This window comes from Daphnia pulicaria, chromosome 6, assembly GCF_021234035.1.
Source record: "Daphnia pulicaria isolate SC F1-1A chromosome 6, SC_F0-13Bv2, whole genome shotgun sequence".
NCBI lineage: Eukaryota > Metazoa > Arthropoda > Branchiopoda > Diplostraca > Daphniidae > Daphnia > Daphnia pulicaria.
In genome coordinates this window covers 21099168-21120728 of record NC_060918.1, presented here as the reverse complement: position 1 = coordinate 21120728, position 21561 = coordinate 21099168, and the positions used below count along the sequence as shown (strand labels likewise).

At 39.3% G+C, this 21561-nt stretch overlaps 4 protein-coding genes across 5 annotated transcripts; 1 reads left to right on the top strand and 3 right to left on the bottom strand.

The window, feature by feature from the left end:
• The first annotated feature begins 7862 nt into the window (after positions 1 to 7862).
• On the top strand, positions 7863 to 12224 carry LOC124344392 (RNA helicase Mov10l1-like). Its single transcript, XM_046797929.1, has 4 exons — positions 7863 to 9420; positions 9483 to 9860; positions 9928 to 10451; positions 10515 to 12224. Exons 1-4 carry the CDS (start codon positions 8708 to 8710, stop codon positions 12164 to 12166), a joined length of 3267 nt encoding a protein of 1088 aa, XP_046653885.1. The 5' UTR covers positions 7863 to 8707; the 3' UTR covers positions 12167 to 12224.
• Positions 12225 to 12243: 19 nt separating this feature from the next.
• Positions 12244 to 14257, bottom strand: LOC124344393 (peptidyl-prolyl cis-trans isomerase FKBP8-like). 2 transcript variants are annotated; one of them, XM_046797930.1, is made up of 8 exons: positions 14098 to 14257; positions 13810 to 13997; positions 13586 to 13720; positions 13279 to 13487; positions 13100 to 13214; positions 12872 to 13039; positions 12584 to 12805; positions 12244 to 12525 (listed from the first exon to the last, which is right to left on the bottom strand). In XM_046797930.1, exons 1-8 carry the CDS (start codon positions 14150 to 14152, stop codon positions 12448 to 12450), a joined length of 1170 nt encoding a protein of 389 aa, XP_046653886.1. In that variant the 5' UTR covers positions 14153 to 14257; the 3' UTR covers positions 12244 to 12447. The 2 variants fall into 2 exon arrangements, with proteins under 2 accessions (XP_046653886.1, XP_046653887.1); XM_046797931.1 differs by having other exon boundaries at positions 12244 to 12497.
• Positions 14258 to 14598: 341 nt separating this feature from the next.
• On the bottom strand, positions 14599 to 16678 carry LOC124344435 (UDP-glucosyltransferase 2-like). Its single transcript, XM_046797977.1, has 3 exons — positions 15422 to 16678; positions 15135 to 15354; positions 14599 to 15043 (listed from the first exon to the last, which is right to left on the bottom strand). The coding sequence occupies exons 1-3, from the start codon at positions 16521 to 16523 to the stop codon at positions 14746 to 14748; spliced, it is 1620 nt and encodes a 539-aa protein (XP_046653933.1). The 5' UTR covers positions 16524 to 16678; the 3' UTR covers positions 14599 to 14745.
• Positions 16679 to 19492: 2814 nt separating this feature from the next.
• On the bottom strand, positions 19493 to 21443 carry LOC124341836 (UDP-glucosyltransferase 2-like). The gene is made up of 3 exons (XM_046794787.1): positions 20293 to 21443; positions 19990 to 20224; positions 19493 to 19923 (listed from the first exon to the last, which is right to left on the bottom strand). Exons 1-3 carry the CDS (start codon positions 21356 to 21358, stop codon positions 19638 to 19640), a joined length of 1587 nt encoding a protein of 528 aa, XP_046650743.1. The 5' UTR covers positions 21359 to 21443; the 3' UTR covers positions 19493 to 19637.
• Between the last annotated feature and the right edge of the window lie 118 nt (positions 21444 to 21561).

The window sequence follows — 21561 nt, the reverse complement described above, 5'->3', positions numbered from 1 at the left end:
TGAAATATTTCTAAATCGTGGTGGAGACCTTTCCTATCACATGTATTAGTATTTTTCGTGTTGAATCAGTATAGAATACTCTATTTTAAAATAATTATAAGAAGAAACTCAGTACATGTGACAGGTTGCATTGGTGTTGAAGAAATACCAAAAAAACGTACAAAACATCTAGCCTGAAATATTTCCAAATCGTGGTGGAGACCTTTCCTATCACATGTATAAGTATTTTTCGTGTTGAATCAGTATAGAATACTCTATTTTAAAATAATTATAAGAAGAAACTGAGTACATGTGACAGGTTGCATTGGTGTTGAAGAAATACCAAAAAAACGTACAAAACATCTAGCCTGAAATATTTCCAAATCATGGTGGAGACCTTTCCTATCACATTGATTAGTATTTTTCGTGTTGAATAAGTAAAGAATACTCTATTTTACAATAATTATAAGAAGATTCTCAGTACATGTGACAGGTTGCATTGGTGTTGAAGAAATACGAAAAAAACGTACAAAACATCTAGCCTGAAATATTTCCAAATCGTGGTGGAGACCTTTCCTATCACATGTACTAGTATTTTTCGTGTTGAATCAGTATAGAATACTCTATTTTACAATAATTATAAGAAGAAACTCAGTACATGTGACAGGTTGCATTGGTGTTGAAGAAATACAAAAAAAACGTACAAAACATCTAGCCTGAAATATTTCTAAATCGTGGTGGAGACCTTTCCTATCACATGTATTAGTATTTTTCGTGTTGAATCAGTATAGAATACTCTATTTTAAAATAATTATAAGAAGAAACTCAGTTTATGTGACAGGTTGCATTGGTGTTGAAGAAATACCAAAAAAACGTACAAAACATCTAGCCTGAAATATTTCCAAATCATGGTGGAGACCTTTCCTATCACATTGATTAGTATTTTTCGTGTTGAATAAGTATAGAATACTCTATTTTACAATAATTATAAGAAGATTCTCAGTACATGTGACAGGTTGCATTGGTGTTGAAGAAATACGAAAAAAACGTACAAAACATCTAGCCTGAAATATTTCCAAATCGTGGTGGAGACCTTTCCTATCACATGTATAAGTATTTTTCGTGTTGAATCAGTATAGAATACTCTATTTTACAATAATTATAAGAAGAAACTCAGTACATGTGACAGGTTGCATTGGTGTTGAAGAAATACCAAAAAAACGTACAAAACATCTAGCCTGAAATATTTCCAAATCATGGTGGAGACCTTTCTTATCACATTGATTAGTATTTTTCGTGTTGAATAAGTATAGAATACTCTATTTTACAATAATTATAAGAAGATTCTCAGTACATGTGACAGGTTGCATTGGTGTTGAAGAAATACGAAAAAAACGTACAAAACATCTAGCCTGAAATCCCAGGTAGCACACAGACTCTGTTTCAGGTCTGTTACAGATCTGTTTTTGAGAGTCTGTAAATTGTTTGGAGTGGCACACTTTTACAGACTGTCATACAGGTCTGTGACAGATCCGTAAAACGGGATCACGATTTACAGACCAAAAACAGATTTTCAAGAAAAAAAAAGATTTGCCTCCCTCTGGATTTGAACCATCAACCTCTGAATTCACAAGCCAGTACGCTTACCACTACACCATATCTTGATTTCGTGTTGTAGATATATTTCATAATGATCTATATTTCACAGTTGTACACTTGTACATTCAACAAACAGTCTGACATGTCTCTCTCACGAAACTGATTGCTACATATGACTACCACTGGTCTCTTCCGATAGTAACAAGACCAAGATTGGCCCCACACCAATTACAAGTCTTTATTATACCTATTAAGGTATAATAATACTTCTCCGTCCGGTGGATAAACAACTATTGTTGTTGTTCGAGTAGGCCTACTGAACTAAACTCATAGCCATTAGCTGCATTGACTATTAGAGTGTAACTTCTTACTGCATGGTATTGCAGTGACACATATAAGAAACTTTTAATTCAGTTTTCCATTGGGATCCAAACATGTACCATACTTGGGATACAGACACAGATACGATGATTACTGACTTATAGGTGTTACAAGGGAAATAAAGACCCGTACATACCTGGGGCACAAACACAGAACAGATAATCACTGAACTAAGTTTTACATAGAAAATACAGACCTGTACCATACCTGGGGTACAAACACAGAACAGATAATCATTGAACTCAGTTTTACATAGAAAATACAGACCTGTACCATACCTGGGGTAAAGACTCAGAACAGATGATTACTGACTTATGTCTTACAAGGGAAATTCAGACCCGTACCAGACCTGGAGTACAGACACAGAACAGAAACATATTGTACTCGGTAATACAGAGTAAAAACAGACAAGTGACAAACATGGGAAACAGAGCTAAATCCGAAACAATTTTCTCAAGTAAATAACAGATCTGTAACAGGTCTGTAGTACAGTTAAAAACCAGATTTATGTATTACAGAAAGATAACAGATCTGTTCCATATCTGTGAAACAAACTTTTACCAAATCCTGTAAAACAGAGCAATTCCAGACAAATTTCCTGTAAAACAGAGATGTAACAAGCCTGATACGGACCTGTTTCACAAGTATGTGAAACAGATCGGTTACATGAGTCTGTAACAGCTCTGTGTGCTACCTGGGAATATTTCCAAATCGTGGTGGAGACCTTTCTTATCACATGTATAAGTATTTTTCGTGTTGAATCAGTATAGAATACTCTATTTTACAATAATTTTAAGAAGAAACTCAGTACATGTGACAGGTTGCATTGGTGTTGAAGAAATACAAAAAAAACGTACAAAACATCTAGCCTGAAACATTTCCATATCGTGGTGGAGACCTTTCCTATCACATGTATTAGTATTTTTCGTGTTGAATAAGTATAGAATACTCTTTTTTACAATAATTATAAGAAGATACTCAAAACATGTGACAGGTTGCATTGGTGTTGAAGAAATACAAAAAAAACGTACAAAACATCTAGCCTGAAATATTTCCAAATCATGGTGGAGACCTTTCCTATCACATTTATTAGTATTTTTCGTATTGAATAAGTATAGAATACTCTATTTTACAATAATTATAAGAAGAAACTCAGTACATGTGACAGGTTGCATTGGTGTGGAAGAAATACCAAAAAAAAGTACAAAACATCTAGCCTGAAATATTTCCAAATCGTGGTGGAGACCTTTCCTATCACATGTATTAGTATTTTTAGTGTTGAATCAGTATAGAATACTCTATTTTACAATAATTATAAGAAGAAACTGAGTACATGTGACAGGTTGCATTGGTGTTCTAGAAATACCATGAAATATTTCCAAATAGTGGTGGAGACCTTTCCTATCATATATATAATGGTATTTTTCATGTTTAATCAGTGAAGAATACTCTATTGTGTCCAATACACCATTTTAAGTTCATTGAAGCAATAAATTCCAAAGGAATTCATGTAGGAATAGAAATAAGTTCGGTAGCTGCGTCACACCATTTTTGTAGAATATGAATTTGCTATTTTGATGGTTTCCTTAATCCAAAAGATTTCTTTCTTACAGGATGTGTTAATCGATGTCCAATACACCATTTTAAGTTCATTGAAGCAATAAATTCCAAAAGAATTCATGTAGGAATAGAAATAAGTTTGGTAGCTGGGTCACACCATTTTTGATGAATATGAATTTGCTATTTTGATGGTTTCACTAATCCAAAAGATTTCTTTCTTACAGGATGTGTTAATTGATGTCCAATACACCATTTTAAGTTCATTGAAGCAATGAATTCATGTAGGAATAGAAATAAGTTCAGTAGCTGGGTCACACCACTTTTGCTGAATATGAATTTGCTTTTTTGATGGTTTCACTAATCCAAAAGATTTTTTTCTCTTTAGGATGTGTTAATTGATGTCCAATACACCATTTAAAGTTCATTGAAGCAATGAATTTCATAAATAAATAAATTCCCTTATTTTTTGGTATTTCTTCAACACCAGCAATGAAACCTGTCAAATGTAATGAGTTTTCTCTTATCATTATTGTAGAATAGAGTATTCTACACCGATTAAACACGTAAAATACCATTACATGTGATAGGAAAGGTCTCCACCACAATTTGAAAATATTTCAGGCTAGAACTTTGGGACGTTTTTTTTTGTTTTTCTTCAACACCAATGCAACCTGTCATATATGATTATTTTTCTCTTATAATTATTTCAAATCAGAGTATTCTTCACTGATTAAACACGAAAAATACCATTACATGTGATAGGAAAGGTCTCCACCACGATTTGGAAATATTTCAGTCTAGAACTTTGGGACGTTTTGTTTTTCTTCAACACCAGTGTAACCTGTCCCATATAATGAGTTTTCTCCTATAATTATTGTAAAATAGAGTATTCTACACTGATTCAACACAAAAAATACCATTACATGTGATAGGAAAGTTTTCCACCACGATTTGGATATATTTCAGGCTAGATGTTTAGGACGTTTTTTTTTTGGTATCTCTTCAACACCAATGCAACCTGTCACATGTAATGAGTTTTCTTTTATAATTAATGTAAAATAGAGTATTCTACACTGATAAAACACGAAAAATACCATTACATGTTATAGGAAAGGTCTCCATTAATCAAATGGCAGCTCCGCGAATCGAAGTCGCGCTAGCCATTCAGTCGATAACAGCCGTGCTGGCAATGCGCCAAACCGCATGAAACCTTTGCCGGAATCGTTGATTTTTTATGTGAGGTGAGCACATAAAATCTTTCCTTTCTATATGGGAGAGGGGGGTTAGTTGGCAGATGGGGTAAGTTGGCATTTTGCTATTTAGACCTCTTACAGACCAAAACAAATCAAGCCTTTTACACCAAATATGAAAGACAACATCTAGATTGCTCATACAAAATTTCAAAAGTATACGACTTCCCCAACAGGAGTTATAGCAAAAAGAAAAAAAAAACGGCAAAAAGTTTTTTTGGGCCTCTCAGCACTTTTTATTTTTCTCATAGTGTCTCTAAGTCGTCGTCTCTAAGTCTCTAAGAGACTTAGATTAATTTTTGTCTTATTTTAAAAAGAAACCCGACATTTCTACATTAAAAAGTTATTTAGTTATCAATTTATTTGTTCGAAAAGCACCCTGTGGGGTTAGTTGTCACTAATTTTGAGGGGCATGTTGGCATACAGATTTCTCACGAGATGCTGAGTTGCAAGTTTTCAAAATTCGACCTAGAAATTTTGGAGCAATGGAGAATCGTCAGGTGCCAACTTACCCCGTAGGTGGGGAAAGTTGGCAGACTTTTGTTTGCAGTTTTTCTCAATTTCACAATTTCGTGTAAATGAACATTGTAAACACATACGATCAATTCATAGAGAATTGAAATCTGAATTTGATTTATTCATTCAATTTGCAAAATGTGTGGTCAAAAAATTCAAATAAATTCACAAAGAGTGACCCTGCCAACTAGTCCCCCTCTCCCCTACGAACCGTTCCAACTTTTCCTTGATGCGCTTGGGTGCGATTATGCTTAGAAAAAAAACTATTTTACGTACATTGAACCACTCTCCTATCAGAAGAAAGTTTTCTAATGTAAATAATTGATACAAATAGTCTTTATTCTAAATTAAGCACAATTGCAAGAACATTTTGTTCTTTAAAGACTTTGTATAAACCCTACGCTTTCCTGCGTTTTTTTTTGTTTCTTGTGTTTCAGTCTTAAGGGTTGATAATCTGTGTGGGCATATGTATGTGAGAAGGTCTAATAACCCCGACACGAGCGAAGTTTTTCTTCGTCTTTGCCAAACTTTTGGTTGACATCATTCAACTGATTGTGGAGACGTTTGAGCTCTGCTTCAGCTTCAAACCATTTCTGGCGTCAAGCTTCCTGATACAAGGCAAACTTGAGGAATTCTAAAAATAAGGAAAATTTAAATTGCAATGATTCCCACACACTGTCTTGAGAAATACCTTTTTAAGAACTTTGACGTAGAATTTTTTCGCTTAATACATCCAGTGTGAAGTTTTGCCATGTCAGCATTGTTGGTTTTTGTGGAATAGACTTGATGCACGACTAGCAGACGAAGAAGTTGAAGATGAAAGTAACCAACACCTTGGAAATGCAAGTAATTCGGCAACGAAAGAAACAATAACGAGATTTGGCAATAACACCCTACATTTTTGAAACATGTAAATTTTCGTGAGTTTTCTTTCGCAGAAACTTTTCCCTTTTTTGACATGTCGTTTGTAGTACTGGAAGCTACCGTCATTAGCGCTAGTGTTTTTTGTTGCTAAATTTGAATTTGTTTATGTTTCGTTTAAATGTTTTGTAATATGATGAATAATAAACTGAATTAAATACAGAAAAATTTCGTCTTATTTAATAAATTTTTTTCTTTTCATTAATGATAGTAGATTATTCTATAATTTCCTTTACATTAATAATAAAAATTCGAAGAGCTGTGATTGGCTACAGAAAACCGCGGTGTTCTAAGCGTTTAGAACATTCAAAAAGCAAGCAGGGAAAAGGGAACACTGAGAGAATCCTAGTTTTAGGCAAGTAATCAAAATGGAAAGTCGTATGAAACAGTTTCGTAGAGGTGTTGTGTGTAAAAAACCAAACGGTCCAGATAATTGGAAATACTCTGATATTAAAGCAATTCTCTTGAAGAACAGCAACTGCCCGGATCTTGATTCGTTTCTAATCAGCTTTGACTATCACAGTAAGTAACAATCTGAATTTATGGTTAAATGCCCATCTCGTTGTGTTAATTTTATGCCCGTATCTTGCATGTCGTTGAAATGAATATTGTTTTTAATTTGTCTTTGTGTAGTGGGGGGCCAAAAAGAAACTTGTATGCCCAAAAAGAAAAGTGGATTTATCAAATTCGAGGTGGCCAATGGTGTTATTCCCAAAACTTATTACTACAAAGAACCACACGGAATTCAATGTCAACATCCCGCTCATCTTGGTTCGTCGCAGTCACTCGATGTTGAACACGATTTTTGCGAGAAATGCATTAAAACTGGTGGAAATATTCTTAACCAACACTATTGGACACTGCCTAAATTGATCTACTTACGGTCAACATGTCCGATTTTTTTCGTGGTTTTAGTAAGTAGAAGTTCGACACATATGACCATTTCGAATTCTATGTACGAAGCCTTGAATGAGACCATCATTGAAAACAATAGATAAACTTACAGTATATAGTTATTTTTTTTCTTAAATAACAAAATTATTATTTTACAGAAAAATCGCAGATGTATTGAGACGTGAAACTGGGTTACAGTACGAAATTCATGTGATTGCGGAAGTCGGGATACAAGGATCCGCTTTGTCAGCGTTGGCGGATTCGCACGGTCATCTTGGCAACGAAGAAAACAAACTACATCTACCAGCAGCGGACATTTCCAATCTGTTTTTTTTACAACACCTACCGCTCAGCCAAGTTTGGTTATTTGTCCAACTCTCCAGGAGACCTAACTGGCAAGCTCTCAAACCATGTAAGTGTATTTCACAATAACCAAATTGTAATTCACTAACAATCTTTCTCCACATTTAGATACATAATCTAAGGCTATTGAAGAGAGGAGGCATCAACCCATCTGATGTCTACTTTATGTCTTATGGAGTCCACATCAAAAAAGCCGACAACCAGAAAATTGGCGTAGAGCAGAACTTTACAATGTTCAATGGAAAAAAAATGTTGGAGCGGGCCGAGGAAATCATAACAAAGCAAAATTATCCTGACAGCACTAAAGCCAATATCGATGGGTACATCACCGGAATGGCTAAAGGTATTTTAATTAAACAAATATATTCCTAACAAATTTTAATAAAATTCCTTATTAGAGGGTTCATCTCGCGTTCTGCGCAATATAAACAGACGCAAAGTCAGAGTTCAAAAGAAAAAATGAGTATCCGCTTGTAATTTTCCTTACTTCAGCCAATAATAAATGCTAATGAAACCGACTTTGGGAATTTTCTTATTTATTTAACGTAGGGGTGGGGGTTATTAGACCTTCTCACATACATATGCCCACACAGATTATCAACCCTTAAGACTGAAACACAAGAAACAAAAAAAAACGCAGGAAAGCGTAGGGTTTATACAAAGTCTTTAAAGAACAAAATGATCTTGCAATTGTGCTTAATTTAGAATAAAGACTATTTGTATCAATTATTTACATTAGGAGACTTTCTTCTGATAGGAGAGTGGTTAAATGTACGTAAAATAGTTTTTTTTCTAAGCATAACGTTGGCGAGACAACTACTCAGCAAACACTGGCCGTGCGAAGACGAGCGTAACCTCTAATTGGCATACTTAGACTTAACGCTGCGGACTATCATTCTTTTATACACATACACCAGCACTGGTATTAGCACGTTTAATTAGCGTGGTTCCTACTGCTTTGTGTGACATAATAGAATTTATTTTTATTAATTATATGTTCTTTCCGTGACCACTAGATGACAGAAGAGTTTTAGTTTTTTTTACTACTAGATGGCTTATTAAAAAGCACATGTTTACATTTTCTCAGACTCAAAAAGTCAGACTCAAAAGTCAGACTGCAATGCAAATATTCAAATGAAATCTCAGTTTTGAAATTTTGAAATAGAGTATTTAAAACAACGAGGATAGTTAACTGTTAAGCTAATCGACCTGTGCTTTCGGTGATTCAATTTACTTTTATCAAGATGTTTCAACAATTTTGGGATATACTCCAATCTTTGGTTCCCTATGAAACTGACCCTGGCTTTAGTGAAGACTTGCTAGAAGTTCTGTTTGAGGATGATGGATCTCACTATGAAACGGAGAGAATTAGTGGCACTGTGACCACGTTGCGAGAGAACCAAACTTTAGCAATAATCAATCATGATGTTTACATGGATTTGTCAGTTCCCATTCCCGGCGGAAAGAAGCTTCGCCTGAATGACTTCATTGTTGCTGTGGTGAAGAGACGCTGTGAGAAAGATGATGCATGGAGGGTAGAAAGAGTGGAAATGGTTGAAAGAACTAATAGCTGGAAGAATAGAAAAGATAATGAAGATCTTTACGACACACAAGAAGCGCAGCATTCTCACAATGGTGGATGCACTGATCAGTCTGCTGAACACCTCCAGTCTAAAACAGTTGTTGGGCAAGTCACAAGTGTTTCTAGTAAAGTTATCATCAACAATGGGGAATTTGAACTCTCTCAAAGTAATGTTGATGGCATTATCTATGTTGTTGGAGACTGGATTACTCTGAAGATTCTTTTTGATCCTGAAGAAACTGAAAAAAAGCCAAAATGCACAAGCGCTGAGCCTTTGAGAAAATGGAAATTTGAAGGCAGAATCAATATCTTTCAAGAAGACAAAGGAATAATTGATAATGACATATTCTTTAATGTGGCAGTATGCATGAACGGGTAATAAATCTCTTTTGATTATTCCAAATTATTATTTCTTTAACAAACCAATTACTTTTTAGGTACAAACCCAGTTTGAAAGATTTCGTTCACGTAACCGCTATTGAGAGCAACGCTGGTGGTGAAGATTTCATGTGGCGTGCCATTTCTGTAGTCCCTACCTCCAATTGTGGACGTTCAACACGAAATAACGATTTATCTTCAACTCGAATTCTCAAAGAAGCTCGTGAAATCGCTATCGACAAAGAAACACATTTTGGTTCCATGGAAATAACAACTCAAAAGGAAATTCGCATTGAAGTAATGAACGTCGACTTGTTCGAGCACACATTGTTAAACGCTAAATTCCTCAACACGCGAAGCAACTTCGAAATATGCAATCAAAGTTTCCCCGTCATCGTACCTGTCAATGGAAAAGTCTACATTGAGATATTCTTCAAGTACTACATAAATAACTCCTTTTTCAGTCGTTTTATGAATTAATTCAATCCATATTTTTATTTTCAGGGCCACTACTATGGGGAAAATGGATGACGTGTTGGAATTGGACTTTGGGAAATTCATCGTTGAACGAACCGTGAGTGCAGAGGTCCGAGGAATAGAAAATGTTGCTGGCGAGAATTCGGCGGTTCCGTTTCTAACGCGCTTCAAACAGCGGCAGTCGATCAGTCGTCGTCAAGTGATGGAGGACGAATCACATCGAGACTCTAATTGGGTGATGAAAGGAATCCGGCCCTTCAAGCCTCCGCCATTTACAACCCTGCGATTGGCCGAGTATCCAGTTCCGCGCTCTTTATGGCAAGCGGTTCAGCAGAAAACTGATTTGGTTGCGAGCAATACGTCGTTGGGTGATATTTTACAGCCAAAGAACTACTGCATCAAGTTCCAGACACTTTTGCATCTGGAAGAAATCGAAACGACCACGCGCTTGCGCGATTACGACATTGACAGGGCTTCACTGAAACCAATGGGTCCTTACTTGGCCCTAGAAGTCATTGGATTGTCAGAAAAAAGACCATCACTTGTTGCAGGTGAGTTAACAATTTCTATGATACGCTTGTGACTGCATGCCAATGAAATTTATTTTCGTTTAGGTGATGGAGTAATACTCTCAAATCCATGGGGAGGAGGAGGCTTGTGTTACGAAGGATTTGTCCACAAAACATTGAAATCAGAAGCACTCATCCAGTTCCATCCAGACTTTCATCAAAAATACGACGGGGAAGACTACGCCGTCCGCTTCGTGTTCAGCCGGACGACGATGCGGCGCTACCACACGGCAGTCGAAACGTCGGCCAAACACCCTGGATTCAAAATTCTGTTTCCCAACGACCCCGAAGTTCGCCCGCCGCAGTTCAAGTTGCGCAAGACGAGTTCCGTTGCTGATCGTCTTTTCCAAAAGAAATCGGAAGAAGATCAAATTGACTGGGTTAATCCTTGTTTAAACCGTGAACAACGACGGGCTGTCCTCCGCATTCTGGAGGGTGTCCATCGTCCCATTCCTTACATCATTTATGGTCCGCCCGGCACAGGCAAGACGGTGACGGTGGTCGAGGCAATCTTACAAGTATTTTTGTTGTGCCCACGCAGCCGCATTCTCGTTGCCACACCATCCAATAGCTCTGCGGATTTGATTGCTCATCGGTTACACGAAAGCGGCCGAGTCAGCGTCGGTGAATTGGTCCGTTTGAACGCCTTCAGCCGTAATATGGACACAATGTCTGAAGCCATACAGCAGTACTGTATGACGTGCGACGAACTCCAAAAGGCAATTCGCCACCGCATTCTAGTCACGACGTGCACTACGTCAGGAAAGGTTTACACCATGTGCCTTCAGATCGGACATTTCACTCACCTCTTTATCGACGAAGCTGGACAGGCCACTGAACCGGAAACTCTAGTCTCGGTCGGCCTGATTCGCTGCGATTCCAATCCGGGACAGATCATTCTAGCCGGAGATCCTAAGCAGCTGGGACCTGTGTTAATGAGTCAGCATTCTTCTTCCTATGGATTAAGCCTTTCTTTGCTGGAACGATTGTCGAACAATCCGCTCTACTCGCGCAGCAAATCGTTCGCCGACAGTGGCCACTACAACCCCAATCTACTGACGAAGCTTGTCCGCAATTATCGGTCTCATCCTTCGCTCCTAACTTTGCCTTCTTTGATGTTTTATGAAAATGAGCTCGTGTCCTGTGCACCAGTGGAGACGGCCGAAAAGATGGCCCACTTCAGTTGGTTGCCCAAACCTGGAATTCCTCTGCTCTTCCACGGCATCCGCGGTGAAAACTATCAGGAAACTGACAGTCCCTCTTGGTGCAATCCGGCTGAGGTCTACCACGTCATCCGCTACTTGCAGCTGCTCCTCAACGCCAAGGTGGATCCAATCAACGTCGGTGTCATCACTCCCTATCGCAAACAGGTTGAAAAGATCCGCAGTTTCATCAAGTCCAACGATCTAGTCCCGTTCAAAGTGGGCTCTGTCGAAGAGTTCCAAGGCCAAGAGAGGGACGTCATTATCGTGAGTACCGTTCGCTCACACGAGTATTACGTCGATCAAGACGTCATCCAGCATTTGGGATTCCTCCGCAGTCCCAAGCGATTCAATGTCACTGTCACTCGTGCTAAATCTCTGTTGATTGTCATCGGAAATCCACATTTACTTGTCCACGATGAACATTGGGGTCCATTCCTCAAACACTGTGCTCAACTAGGCGCTTACACCGGCTGTGATTTACCTGATTTGTAATGATCAAACATTATTGTGTGTGTAATAAGAAATACAATACAAGGAATATTTTCATCAATTGAAGGGTTTCTAAAGCGTTTTAAGGAAGGCATTTATTACTTTTTCGCAAAAAGAAATGATTGCGGCCACTTAAAGTTACGAACAAGATAAGGGAATGATTCCATTCAAACTAATGACGAATAATTGTTTTTTTTAACTTAAACCGGTCGATGGGCCTTGAAATTTTCCAAAGCAACTTGATATTTGATCAGCAGCTTACACACGAACCACCAACAAATATTTTAGAAGAGTTTGAAACGGTATGTAACGTAGCTCGCAACGACTGCAGTCACTGCTCCAATCATCAATGTCCATGGCACCTTTTAAATGTAAATTAATTAATTTGAAAAAGATAAAAAGCCTCCCATTTCAACTGACCGTCAGCTTAACTTTGGGCTTTCCCTGCGAAGTGGTGGGTGCTGGTGTAGAATTCAGATTGAACATTTTCTTGTATAAAGACTTCTCCTTCTGAACTTCCAATTTCTGCTTGGCTTGCAGGCGCATTAAATCTTGCTGGACGATTTTGCTGGATGGATCGAGATGTAAAGCCCTCTCCAACAGTGCTATTCCTTCGCCCATTTTACCCATGGCCGTAACAATCTGTTTGAAAAATGTCAAACAAATAAATAGCGGTTGATTTTTTAGAATAAAGAACGGTGCACAAACCTTGGATTTGCGGTAGATTGCCTTCACATTGTCTTTCTGGCATCTCAAAACATTGTCCACTGATTTCAAAGCTGCATCGTAGGCCTCGATTTTCATTTGTGCTGCTGCCATGTTATTGTAGACTTTTAGCCGGTCATCCAAGATCTCTTGCAATTTCTCTGGAGAATCCTATGAAAGAAGAACAATCTATGCAAATCCCAAATAACGTTGAGAAGCCAAAATTTGTACCGTTTCTGTTTCATTTTCTGTGTCGAGATAATCCAAGGCTCTCCGATAACACTGAATAGATGACGTAAAATCTCCTCTGCTGTACCACCAGTTGCCACGTTCGCGTTTAGCGTTTCTGCAAGTTAAATATATGTTGGAATTCACCGTATTTCATGCTCGGAATATTTGACGGTGCTTACCCTATCCGGAGTCTTTCGTCGATGTTGACCAATTCTAAATCTGTTTCTTTAGATACCTCTAGCAGTTCAATTGTGTAAAGAATGGTGGCCTCCGGTGGAATATCTTTGCCATTTCCGAGACTTCCATAAGCAAAACGTGGCTGAACCTCCACTTGACTGATTTCGTGACAGTCCATCAATGCAACGATGAGATCGATGCCTTGAATAACCTGGATTTAAAGCATATGAATCAGTAAAATATATACTCTGCTTTCTCTCTCAATTATTGTCACACATTTACAGTTTAAATTAATGCTAAACTTTATACCTCCAAGTCTCCAAGTTGGAAAGAGAACTTTTCTTGAACATCAACAGCTTTACCATCTACAAGTTGGCCAGAGATTTTAATTGTGCATATTTCATTGGTTGTTGGTCTGGTGTTTGGTATTCCCTTTTTGACGGTCTGTAATTGATGAACAAAATGAGTTTGTCATCACTTACTGTAATTGATGATAAACATATACAAAGATCATGCATTTAAGCTAAATTCACCTTCTTTTTCAACTGACCACTGCCCAAAATATCAGCCCAGGCCCCTTCAATCAATGTTGTGTCTTCGATATTATCCTTGTCTGGAGTTTCCAAAGGTTGCATCTTTCCAGCCTCTTCATCAATGCTTGGGTCTGGAACTTTAATTTTTTGGCTGTCTTCATGCTCTTCGGTATCCTCACCAACCTGACCTGAATGCGTAAGCAACGTCAGCCAACCAAACGAACCGAAAATACGTGACTTGAAATTGAAGGAAACTATTCTTGAAATATTTCAATAGTTGAAACAAACCTTCGGGTGTAACAATCTCTTGGACAGTTTCTTTGGTTTCAGTAGACTCTTCCATGATGATGAACAGGTAACCGAGTGTTCTAGAAGAGTTTATTTGATACCAGCAGAACAGCGGTTACTAAAGTTATTGACAGGCTACACTAGCAGACGACGCCACGACGGTAGAACGTCGACCGGCCTTTTTGAAACTCAAAATCTTGACTCTTTTACAAAATCAATTGAAATCGCAACTAGTTGGTATCTACGCTATTTGCTATTATGTTTATATTTAACCGATTAATATGCAAATATTTACTTTAAATCTATAAATATTTGAAAGTTGAGTTTATTCTGTGTGTTTGTTAATTTTTCAAATCTTGTGTCGTTTAAAATAATTCAACAAATAAGTACAGTCCTACTTCTTTAACAGTACAAAAATTTGATTCGCAATATCTTTAAAACTAAAATCAATGTCTCTAGAGTATCACTTGTTAAATGGTGACAAATATCTGAGCTGGGGAAAACGAACGTCAAATCGACGTCACAACTTTGTAAGAATTTTCTTATCTGTTGAGTTGTTCATGTTGAAACACTTTGCTTCGTGAAAAAGAAGGAATAAATTTATTCATTGCTCAAGCAATTTACAAGTTCCTGGAAATCTAGGTTCTACTACTCTTGCTTGCTTTTCTTTGACATTGCAGTTGCCGCCTTGGTTTTATTAGTAGACCAGCAGCAACGCAAACACAAGAAAACGAGCCAGAGTGGAAGACTGGCGATCAGAACTAACACGAGGTAGACATCAATCAGCGAACGCTGGTAAGGTGCCAATTTGCGGGATCCCAATCGCAAGTGGTCCATCGATCCATTATGACGAATCACGTACTCGGTCCAGAAAACGGCACGTTCTAACGGCGACTGTAATTGATCACGCAAAAGGCCGGACAATCTTTTCGCAGCGATCGAAAAGCTGCACAAAAATTCACGAACGAAAAACGATAAAAACAAAATTATACATAGTCCAAGGCTTTCAGCGGAAATCGTTGCGTAATAAATAATACCTGCGATTAAACAGCAACTTCTCAATGGCTGCGCTCAAGGTACTTTCGTCGATATCCCTCCATTCAAGCTGCAATGCGTAACCGTCATTCACGGCTCGAGCTAAATTTAAATACTGATCAATGCCGAAAGGCAATCCCAGTACGGGTACACCGTGAAAAATGGCTTCCTGTAAACTGTTGAGTCCTCCGTGAGTGATAAAACCCCGACACCCAGCATGTCCTGTCAATTAAATCAAATGGCACCGATTAAAAATGAAATGTTCCTAATTTTCAGATTATTATTTTACCTAAAAGATCTTGTTGCGGCAACCAAGGAATGGCCAAAACGTTTGAAGGTAAATCTGTCCTCCTTTTGCCCTTCCATTGCCAAACGACCCGCACGCCGGGCAAACGTGCGAAGGTCCCGATGAACGACTGGATAACCCGTTCGGGCATATCTTCCATTCGCTGTAGGCTGCCCACGCTGAAGAGCAAGAAACCGCCGACGTCGTCCGATCGTCCCGATGATAAGAAAGTCTCCAAATGGCTGGGCAGAGCCTGGGCCGGCCGGCAATGGAGTCCGCCCACTTCGACGACTTGCGGCGGCAGAGATCTTGGATAAGTGAAACTCGGGTGGCTATTAGTGAAGACCATTGTCACATTTCTAATGATGTTCTGAACGGGCGGGCAGCCCGTGATGCCGCCCGTCTCCTTGACGATGGCTGGGATCGTCAATTCTTCGTACAATTGCTGTAAGAACGTGGACATTTTCGTGACTACGGTGTTGATGGTTCTCTGTCCCAGATTCATCTGATCGGTGTAGCGAGTGAAGACGAACGGCACGTAACTCGTGTGCTCATCATCGCCCAGCACGGTGGCCATGCCCGCGAAAAGAGTGTTGGGACTGGTCACAATCAGCGGCGCTCGAAAGTGCCAGGCCAGCGGAGCGCTGGCCGTGCTCAGTACCTGGGAGGCGATCACCAGATCGAATTGATCGTTGGCCATCATCTGCTGGACTCTGGCGTCGCCGTAAAGGGCCTCGGTAACCTGGCTGGTGTACCTGAACATGCTGAGAAGCAGCAGGTGAGAAAAGCCCAGGTTCCACCAATGATTGGACGATGAAAGTAAACTGTCGAAGGCGTTGGGATACTGGGACATGTCGACGGTTAATTGGTCGAGGACGATTTCGCGAACGTTATTACCATCCAGCTGGGCGAATTCGGCGGTGAAATAATTGGTGACGACGGTGATGTCATGTCCTCGACTCACCAGCTCTCTCACCAACGGCACGTACATGTTCTTGTGGCTTTTCGTGCCAAACGGGGCCGATATGAGGATACGGGATCCTTCAATAGTAACGCTGGTCGAGGCCATCACAATTAGAAACAAAATCGACGCTGATTTCACCATGTTCTGTTTCTTTTTGTTTTCTGTTGTCTTTAACAACTACACGAGCACTCAATCATGTGCCCGTTTTGACAAACAACTGCCGTTGCCTTCGACGAACGACCCCACATCAAACTTAAAAGTGATAAAACATTATTATCTACTACATTCTACCTCGGGCTAAATCTAATCTTACCCCTTTTAAATCATTCTATATCGTTTCTCCTAAAACCTTTATCATTTGGGTACGAATTGGCCCAGGGGACTAAATTTAGCCTTCGAAATGTCGCATATAATATCCTCTGAAGAATTAAAAGTAAAAATCATGTTGGGTATATGTATACCATTGAGCCACTGAGAGTACGTTCACTCCCTGTGTGCACATTTGATTCTCAAGGGTAAATATATCTAAAAACACATTCAAACCAGTTTCCCAGCACCTATATACGCCGAGAGCGCCATATCGTATAAGAAACACAAATCTCATTGGGCTAAAGATATTCGAACAATAATCAATGGAAATATGCGCGCAAGTCATTAAAAATGCTGCTGGCGGGTGCGGTTCGGGATCAACAGCTACAGTCAAACATTGTATACGCGCCAGACTCTCTACCGTCTTGACCTATAGTCTCCCCGCCATTGTTATATTATAACGCTCATTTGTCTCAAAGAAATCGAAATGTCCAAAAGTGGGTAAGGCACCGCGCCATAAAAAACAAGTTTTGTGCCGTTTTTTTAGATATAAATAAAACAAAAGAAATAATAATAATGCGGTGCGATGGCTTCATTCATATCTGCGTGCGCCGTTTATTATCACAAACTGCGGCATTTTTGACCCTTTGTGTTGGCTGTCGCTTTTGGTCACATGTTAGGTATCTTTCTCTCCTTATTTAGTCACGCTTGGGAATAAAATATGCGATCTCCAGTTATAGATTTCCATTTGAAAATTGGTTACAGCGGGTAGTACACTCACTTCCATAAATAACTTTACAGGCGAAAGCGCAAAACAACGCACCTGTGTTGGCTACAGTGGTGTACAGCCTTTGTTGTTTGTAATCGAGAGGGAAGGGTTAGATTTTTCTCAATGTAAGAAAAGAGAATTTTGGTTAAAGCCAACATTGGTGCGTTGTTTCGCGCTTTTGCCTGTAAAGTTATTTATGGAAGTGAGTGTACCTTTATAACCTACGGGCAGAAACTGTCGCTTGGTAACAATACCCTTTCTAGGAATCATGTCGAAAATTTCTTTTGAACACTTTTTTCGTGATTTTGTTCAAAAAAATGAAAAATAATAATTACATACATTGCGCGAGCGTGATTTACAATTCGTAACGATGTGTGCATTTCCAAGAAATATTACATACGTCAGGAATAATCAAGAATTGATTTATAGACTTTTTGGGTTTCAGCTCTAATCACAGCATTGTCCAGTATAGTATATATAGTATATAGTTTAATCACCATCAAGCAAAGAACAATTTGAATTGCAAATGAGCCGGGAATAATAAAATATAGTACCAGACTGTGCAAGATCGAACACACAGTCTTCTGCTGCTGCTGTCCAATCGATTTTATCTCTCCGCATTCATATAACCAAATAAGTATACAAAGTTAAACAGGAGACACCCCGAATCTATCTTGTGTGTCTCCAAGCTTTAATACATTTTCCCACGCTCCGAATCAAAGTGATATATATAATTATGAATAAACATATTCCCGTTATTATATTTTTCTCTCTGCTACACAACAGAATAAATGTTTTGAATGAATGGGCACGCACGCAAACGCTGCTGATAATAAACTGGAATCAAGCGGTGTGTGACGTTATCAGAATGACACGGCGGATCTAAACTTTCGCCAAAATCGCACCCATAAAAATGCCCTTTCGCTGATGGTAATTTTCAACACGAACCCGGCCCCTATACACAGAGAGAGGTGAAAAAGTCCCAATCTAAATATGGATATACTTTGGGAAAGGGAATTTATAAGGCTGTGAATAAATTTATATACGTGTGCTGTGTGTGTGTATATTTCTCTAAATAGCGGATTGGCGTGTTGATGTCGCAATAATATTATAAGAATGAACGAAGTATATAACGGGAAAAAAAAGTGCAAGCGCGCGTGAACCGGGCCATTATAGATAGTGAACTAAAAGGAGGTGACTGTGATGGTCGTCTCGCCAGCACGAAGATCGCCTGTAGCGATATAATATAAACGTGTGTAAACCATCAACATCTCGATTATCAAGTGCTGTTTCCCCCGCGCACACACGACCGATTAGTCGATTCAATATTTTAAGATGTCAAGGAATTATATAATTGTATAGCTAATACATAGAAAGTGTTTTGAAATTCCCGCTAAAACATTAATAAAACATTTACCTGCATTTTTATTCAAATAATCAATAGGCGCACACACACACAAAACTTAATCGCCAACAATCTTTTTTATAGGATCACTTTCAACCATCTCGGCATGTCAATTTTTCAAAGAGACTAACTCTTCAGCAGGTTGGAAGTCCAGACTTCCTATTCTCAACACGCCGCAGAGTCACGACTCTGCTGGTGTATATAATAATAGTAGTCGCCCTTGAACTACATTTCTGCGCTGCTCACAACGAAAATGTTGTTTTCTTTTGTTTTCACGCTGGAAAAAAATGTTTCCCATAATTGTTACAGCGTGAATTGTGCTGTATAGTGAAAACGGGTTTCTATATCCAACTCCCCAACCGAAAAAAAAATGGTTTCATTCATACAAAAGCCCGCGTTTCACCTGCTGCTTTTTAAACATTTTCTTTCCAGTGGCGTCTATATAATATAACACGATGGCGTCATTATGTAAATTCCTTTTTTTTTTCGGTCTAGTCTATTATTGCTGTCACGGTATAATACTTTGAACAACTGACTATGAGATGCCGACTATATATTTTATAATGACCAAATGGCCGAGCTCCACTTCTCACTCGACCTCAATATTCTTTTACGAGACCGCCTTGGAACAATGCAGATATTTTACACGCCGACTTTATTTTTATTTTTCTGGCTGTCATATAATTTTTTCGGAAAAATTCTCTGACGGCCAGCGAAAAATTGAAATTCACGTTACAAAATTATCTAACAAGTTTCATTTGTTGGAAATAATTTATTTCATCTTTTTATTTGTGTCGACTTGGCTGTTGCCTTGACGACGGCAACAGCAGATCCGCAAGCAGACGAACGTCAAGAGTAGCGGGACGATGGCCGAGATGATGATGATGAGGTAGACGTCGATCAAATTGCGTTGAAACGAATTCAAATGGCGCGAACCCATTTTCAGCTGCTCAGTCCCGTGACGGATCACGAATTCCGTCCAGTAAACGGCTCTCTCCAGCGGAGTTTGCAGTTGGTCGTGGAACAAATCGTGTTGCCTCTTAGCCGCCGTTGAATAACTGCGCCCAATTCAAATGTTACTTACAGTTACATAATAATAATAAAACCGCGTTTGTATATAATACCTAACGTTGTTGGAATTTTTATTGTACAATAAATCGATAATGGCGCTCGTCAACGATTCCTGATTGATCTCAGTCCAGGCCAGTTTAGTTGCGTAGCCATCGTCGATTGCCCGTCTCATATTTAATTTCTGGTCAGTCCCGAAAGGCAATCCCAGGACCGGGACTCCGTGATAAACCGCTTCCTGAAGGCTATTCAGACCTCCGTGAGTTATAAAAAGCTTGCAGTTCTTGTGTCCTGTAATAAAATTATGTAATGAATTGAAAAATAAAATTGTAATACGGGATTTTGGTATAATGTATTACCCAATAGATTCTGCTGCGGTAGCCAAGGGATGGCCAAAACATTTGCTGGTAAATCTGTCCTGACTTTTCCCTTCCATTGCCAGATAACTTTTTGTGGCAGCCGGGCGAACGTTTGAATGAACGACTGGGCCAGATCCTCGGCCATTTTCTCCATGGGTAACATGCTGCCCACGGCGAACAAAATGAATCCGAAATCATCGGAATCGGCCAGGAAATGATCCAAATCTTGCGGGAGCGGCCGGGCCGGGCGGCAGTGAATTCCGCCCACCTCGACTATGACAGGCGGCATGGCCCTTGCGTAATTAATCGACGGATGAGTGTTGGTGAAGACCAGCGAAATGTTTCTCTCCAATTCCAGTAGAGGCGGGCAGTCCGGCAGGATCGTCTTCCGAACGATCTCGTGGATTTTCTCGTGATGGAACTGATGGATGAAATAGCCAAACAGATGGGTGGTGAAGGTGTTGACGGTCCGCTGGAAGAGGTTCATCTGGTTGGTGAAACTGCTCATGAAAAACGGGACGTGACTGGGCTGTTCCTCCTCGCCCAGGGACGTAATGACGCCTGGAAACATGGCGTTAGGGGTCATCATGATCAGCGGCGCTTTAAAGTGCCACGCCAGCGGGTAACTTGCGGCGTTGAACGTGATGGAGACCATGACCAGATCGAAATGATTATTGGTCATGAGTTGTTTGACCCGTTGGTCGTTGTAGAGGGTTTCGGCGATGATCCCGGGTCGGGTGAACATGTTTTCCGCGGCGAGAGCCATGGATTTGAGCAGGACCAGCTTGGAAAGCATCGCATCGAACGGATTGGGGAAATGCGACATGTTGATGGCCAATTGGTTGAAGACGATTTGATTGACGTTGTCCGTCTGGTCCAGGTCGGAGCTCTGGTAGTTGGTTAGGACAGTGATGTGGTGGCCCCTACTTGCCAATTCTTTGACCAACGGTACGTACATATTCTGGTAACTTTTAGTGCCGTAAGGACATGAAACTAGAATTCTAGACGCTTCAATTAACCCAATAACAAATAATAATAATAATAACGTAAACTTGTTTAACACCATTTTCTTAATTCTGTGTTTTTTGGAACAGCTTTTGAATGTGACCTGATTGGTAACAAGACTGCCGAAATGTATCGACCGGTATCGACTACTTTTGACTCTATAACGTAACAATTTATATCTTATCACCTTTTATCTATTTGTTTGTACAACGTGTAGATCATCCGATGTTGTTAAGTCAACAATGGGTCGTATTGACACAATTG

Excerpts from the sequence above, each read along its gene's own strand:
- LOC124344392 (XM_046797929.1), top strand. The coding sequence starts at position 8,708 with ATGTTTCAACAATTTTGGGATATACTCCAATCTTTGGTTCCCTATGAA. Across the intron at positions 9,421-9,482 it reads GTGGCAGTATGCATGAACGG|GTACAAACCCAGTTTGAAAG; the intron begins GTAATAAATCTC and ends ATTACTTTTTAG. Across the intron at positions 10,452-10,514 it reads AAGACCATCACTTGTTGCAG|GTGATGGAGTAATACTCTCA; the intron begins GTGAGTTAACAA and ends ATTTTCGTTTAG.
- LOC124344393 (XM_046797930.1), bottom strand. The coding sequence starts at position 14,152 with ATGGAAGAGTCTACTGAAACCAAAGAAACTGTCCAAGAGATTGTTACA. Across the intron at positions 12,806-12,871 it reads CAATCTACCGCAAATCCAAG|ATTGTTACGGCCATGGGTAA; the intron begins GTTTGTGCACCG and ends TTTTTCAAACAG. Across the intron at positions 12,526-12,583 it reads AGCCCAAAGTTAAGCTGACG|GTGCCATGGACATTGATGAT; the intron begins GTCAGTTGAAAT and ends TACATTTAAAAG.
- LOC124344435 (XM_046797977.1), bottom strand. The coding sequence starts at position 16,523 with ATGGTGAAATCAGCGTCGATTTTGTTTCTAATTGTGATGGCCTCGACC. Across the intron at positions 15,355-15,421 it reads GCCGCAACAAGATCTTTTAG|GACATGCTGGGTGTCGGGGT; the intron begins GTAAAATAATAA and ends TTTAATTGACAG. Across the intron at positions 15,044-15,134 it reads AAGTTGCTGTTTAATCGCAG|CTTTTCGATCGCTGCGAAAA; the intron begins GTATTATTTATT and ends ATTTTTGTGCAG.
- LOC124341836 (XM_046794787.1), bottom strand. The coding sequence starts at position 21,358 with ATGGTGTTAAACAAGTTTACGTTATTATTATTATTATTTGTTATTGGG. Across the intron at positions 20,225-20,292 it reads ACCGCAGCAGAATCTATTGG|GACACAAGAACTGCAAGCTT; the intron begins GTAATACATTAT and ends ATTTTATTACAG. Across the intron at positions 19,924-19,989 it reads AAAAATTCCAACAACGTTAG|TTATTCAACGGCGGCTAAGA; the intron begins GTATTATATACA and ends AATTGGGCGCAG.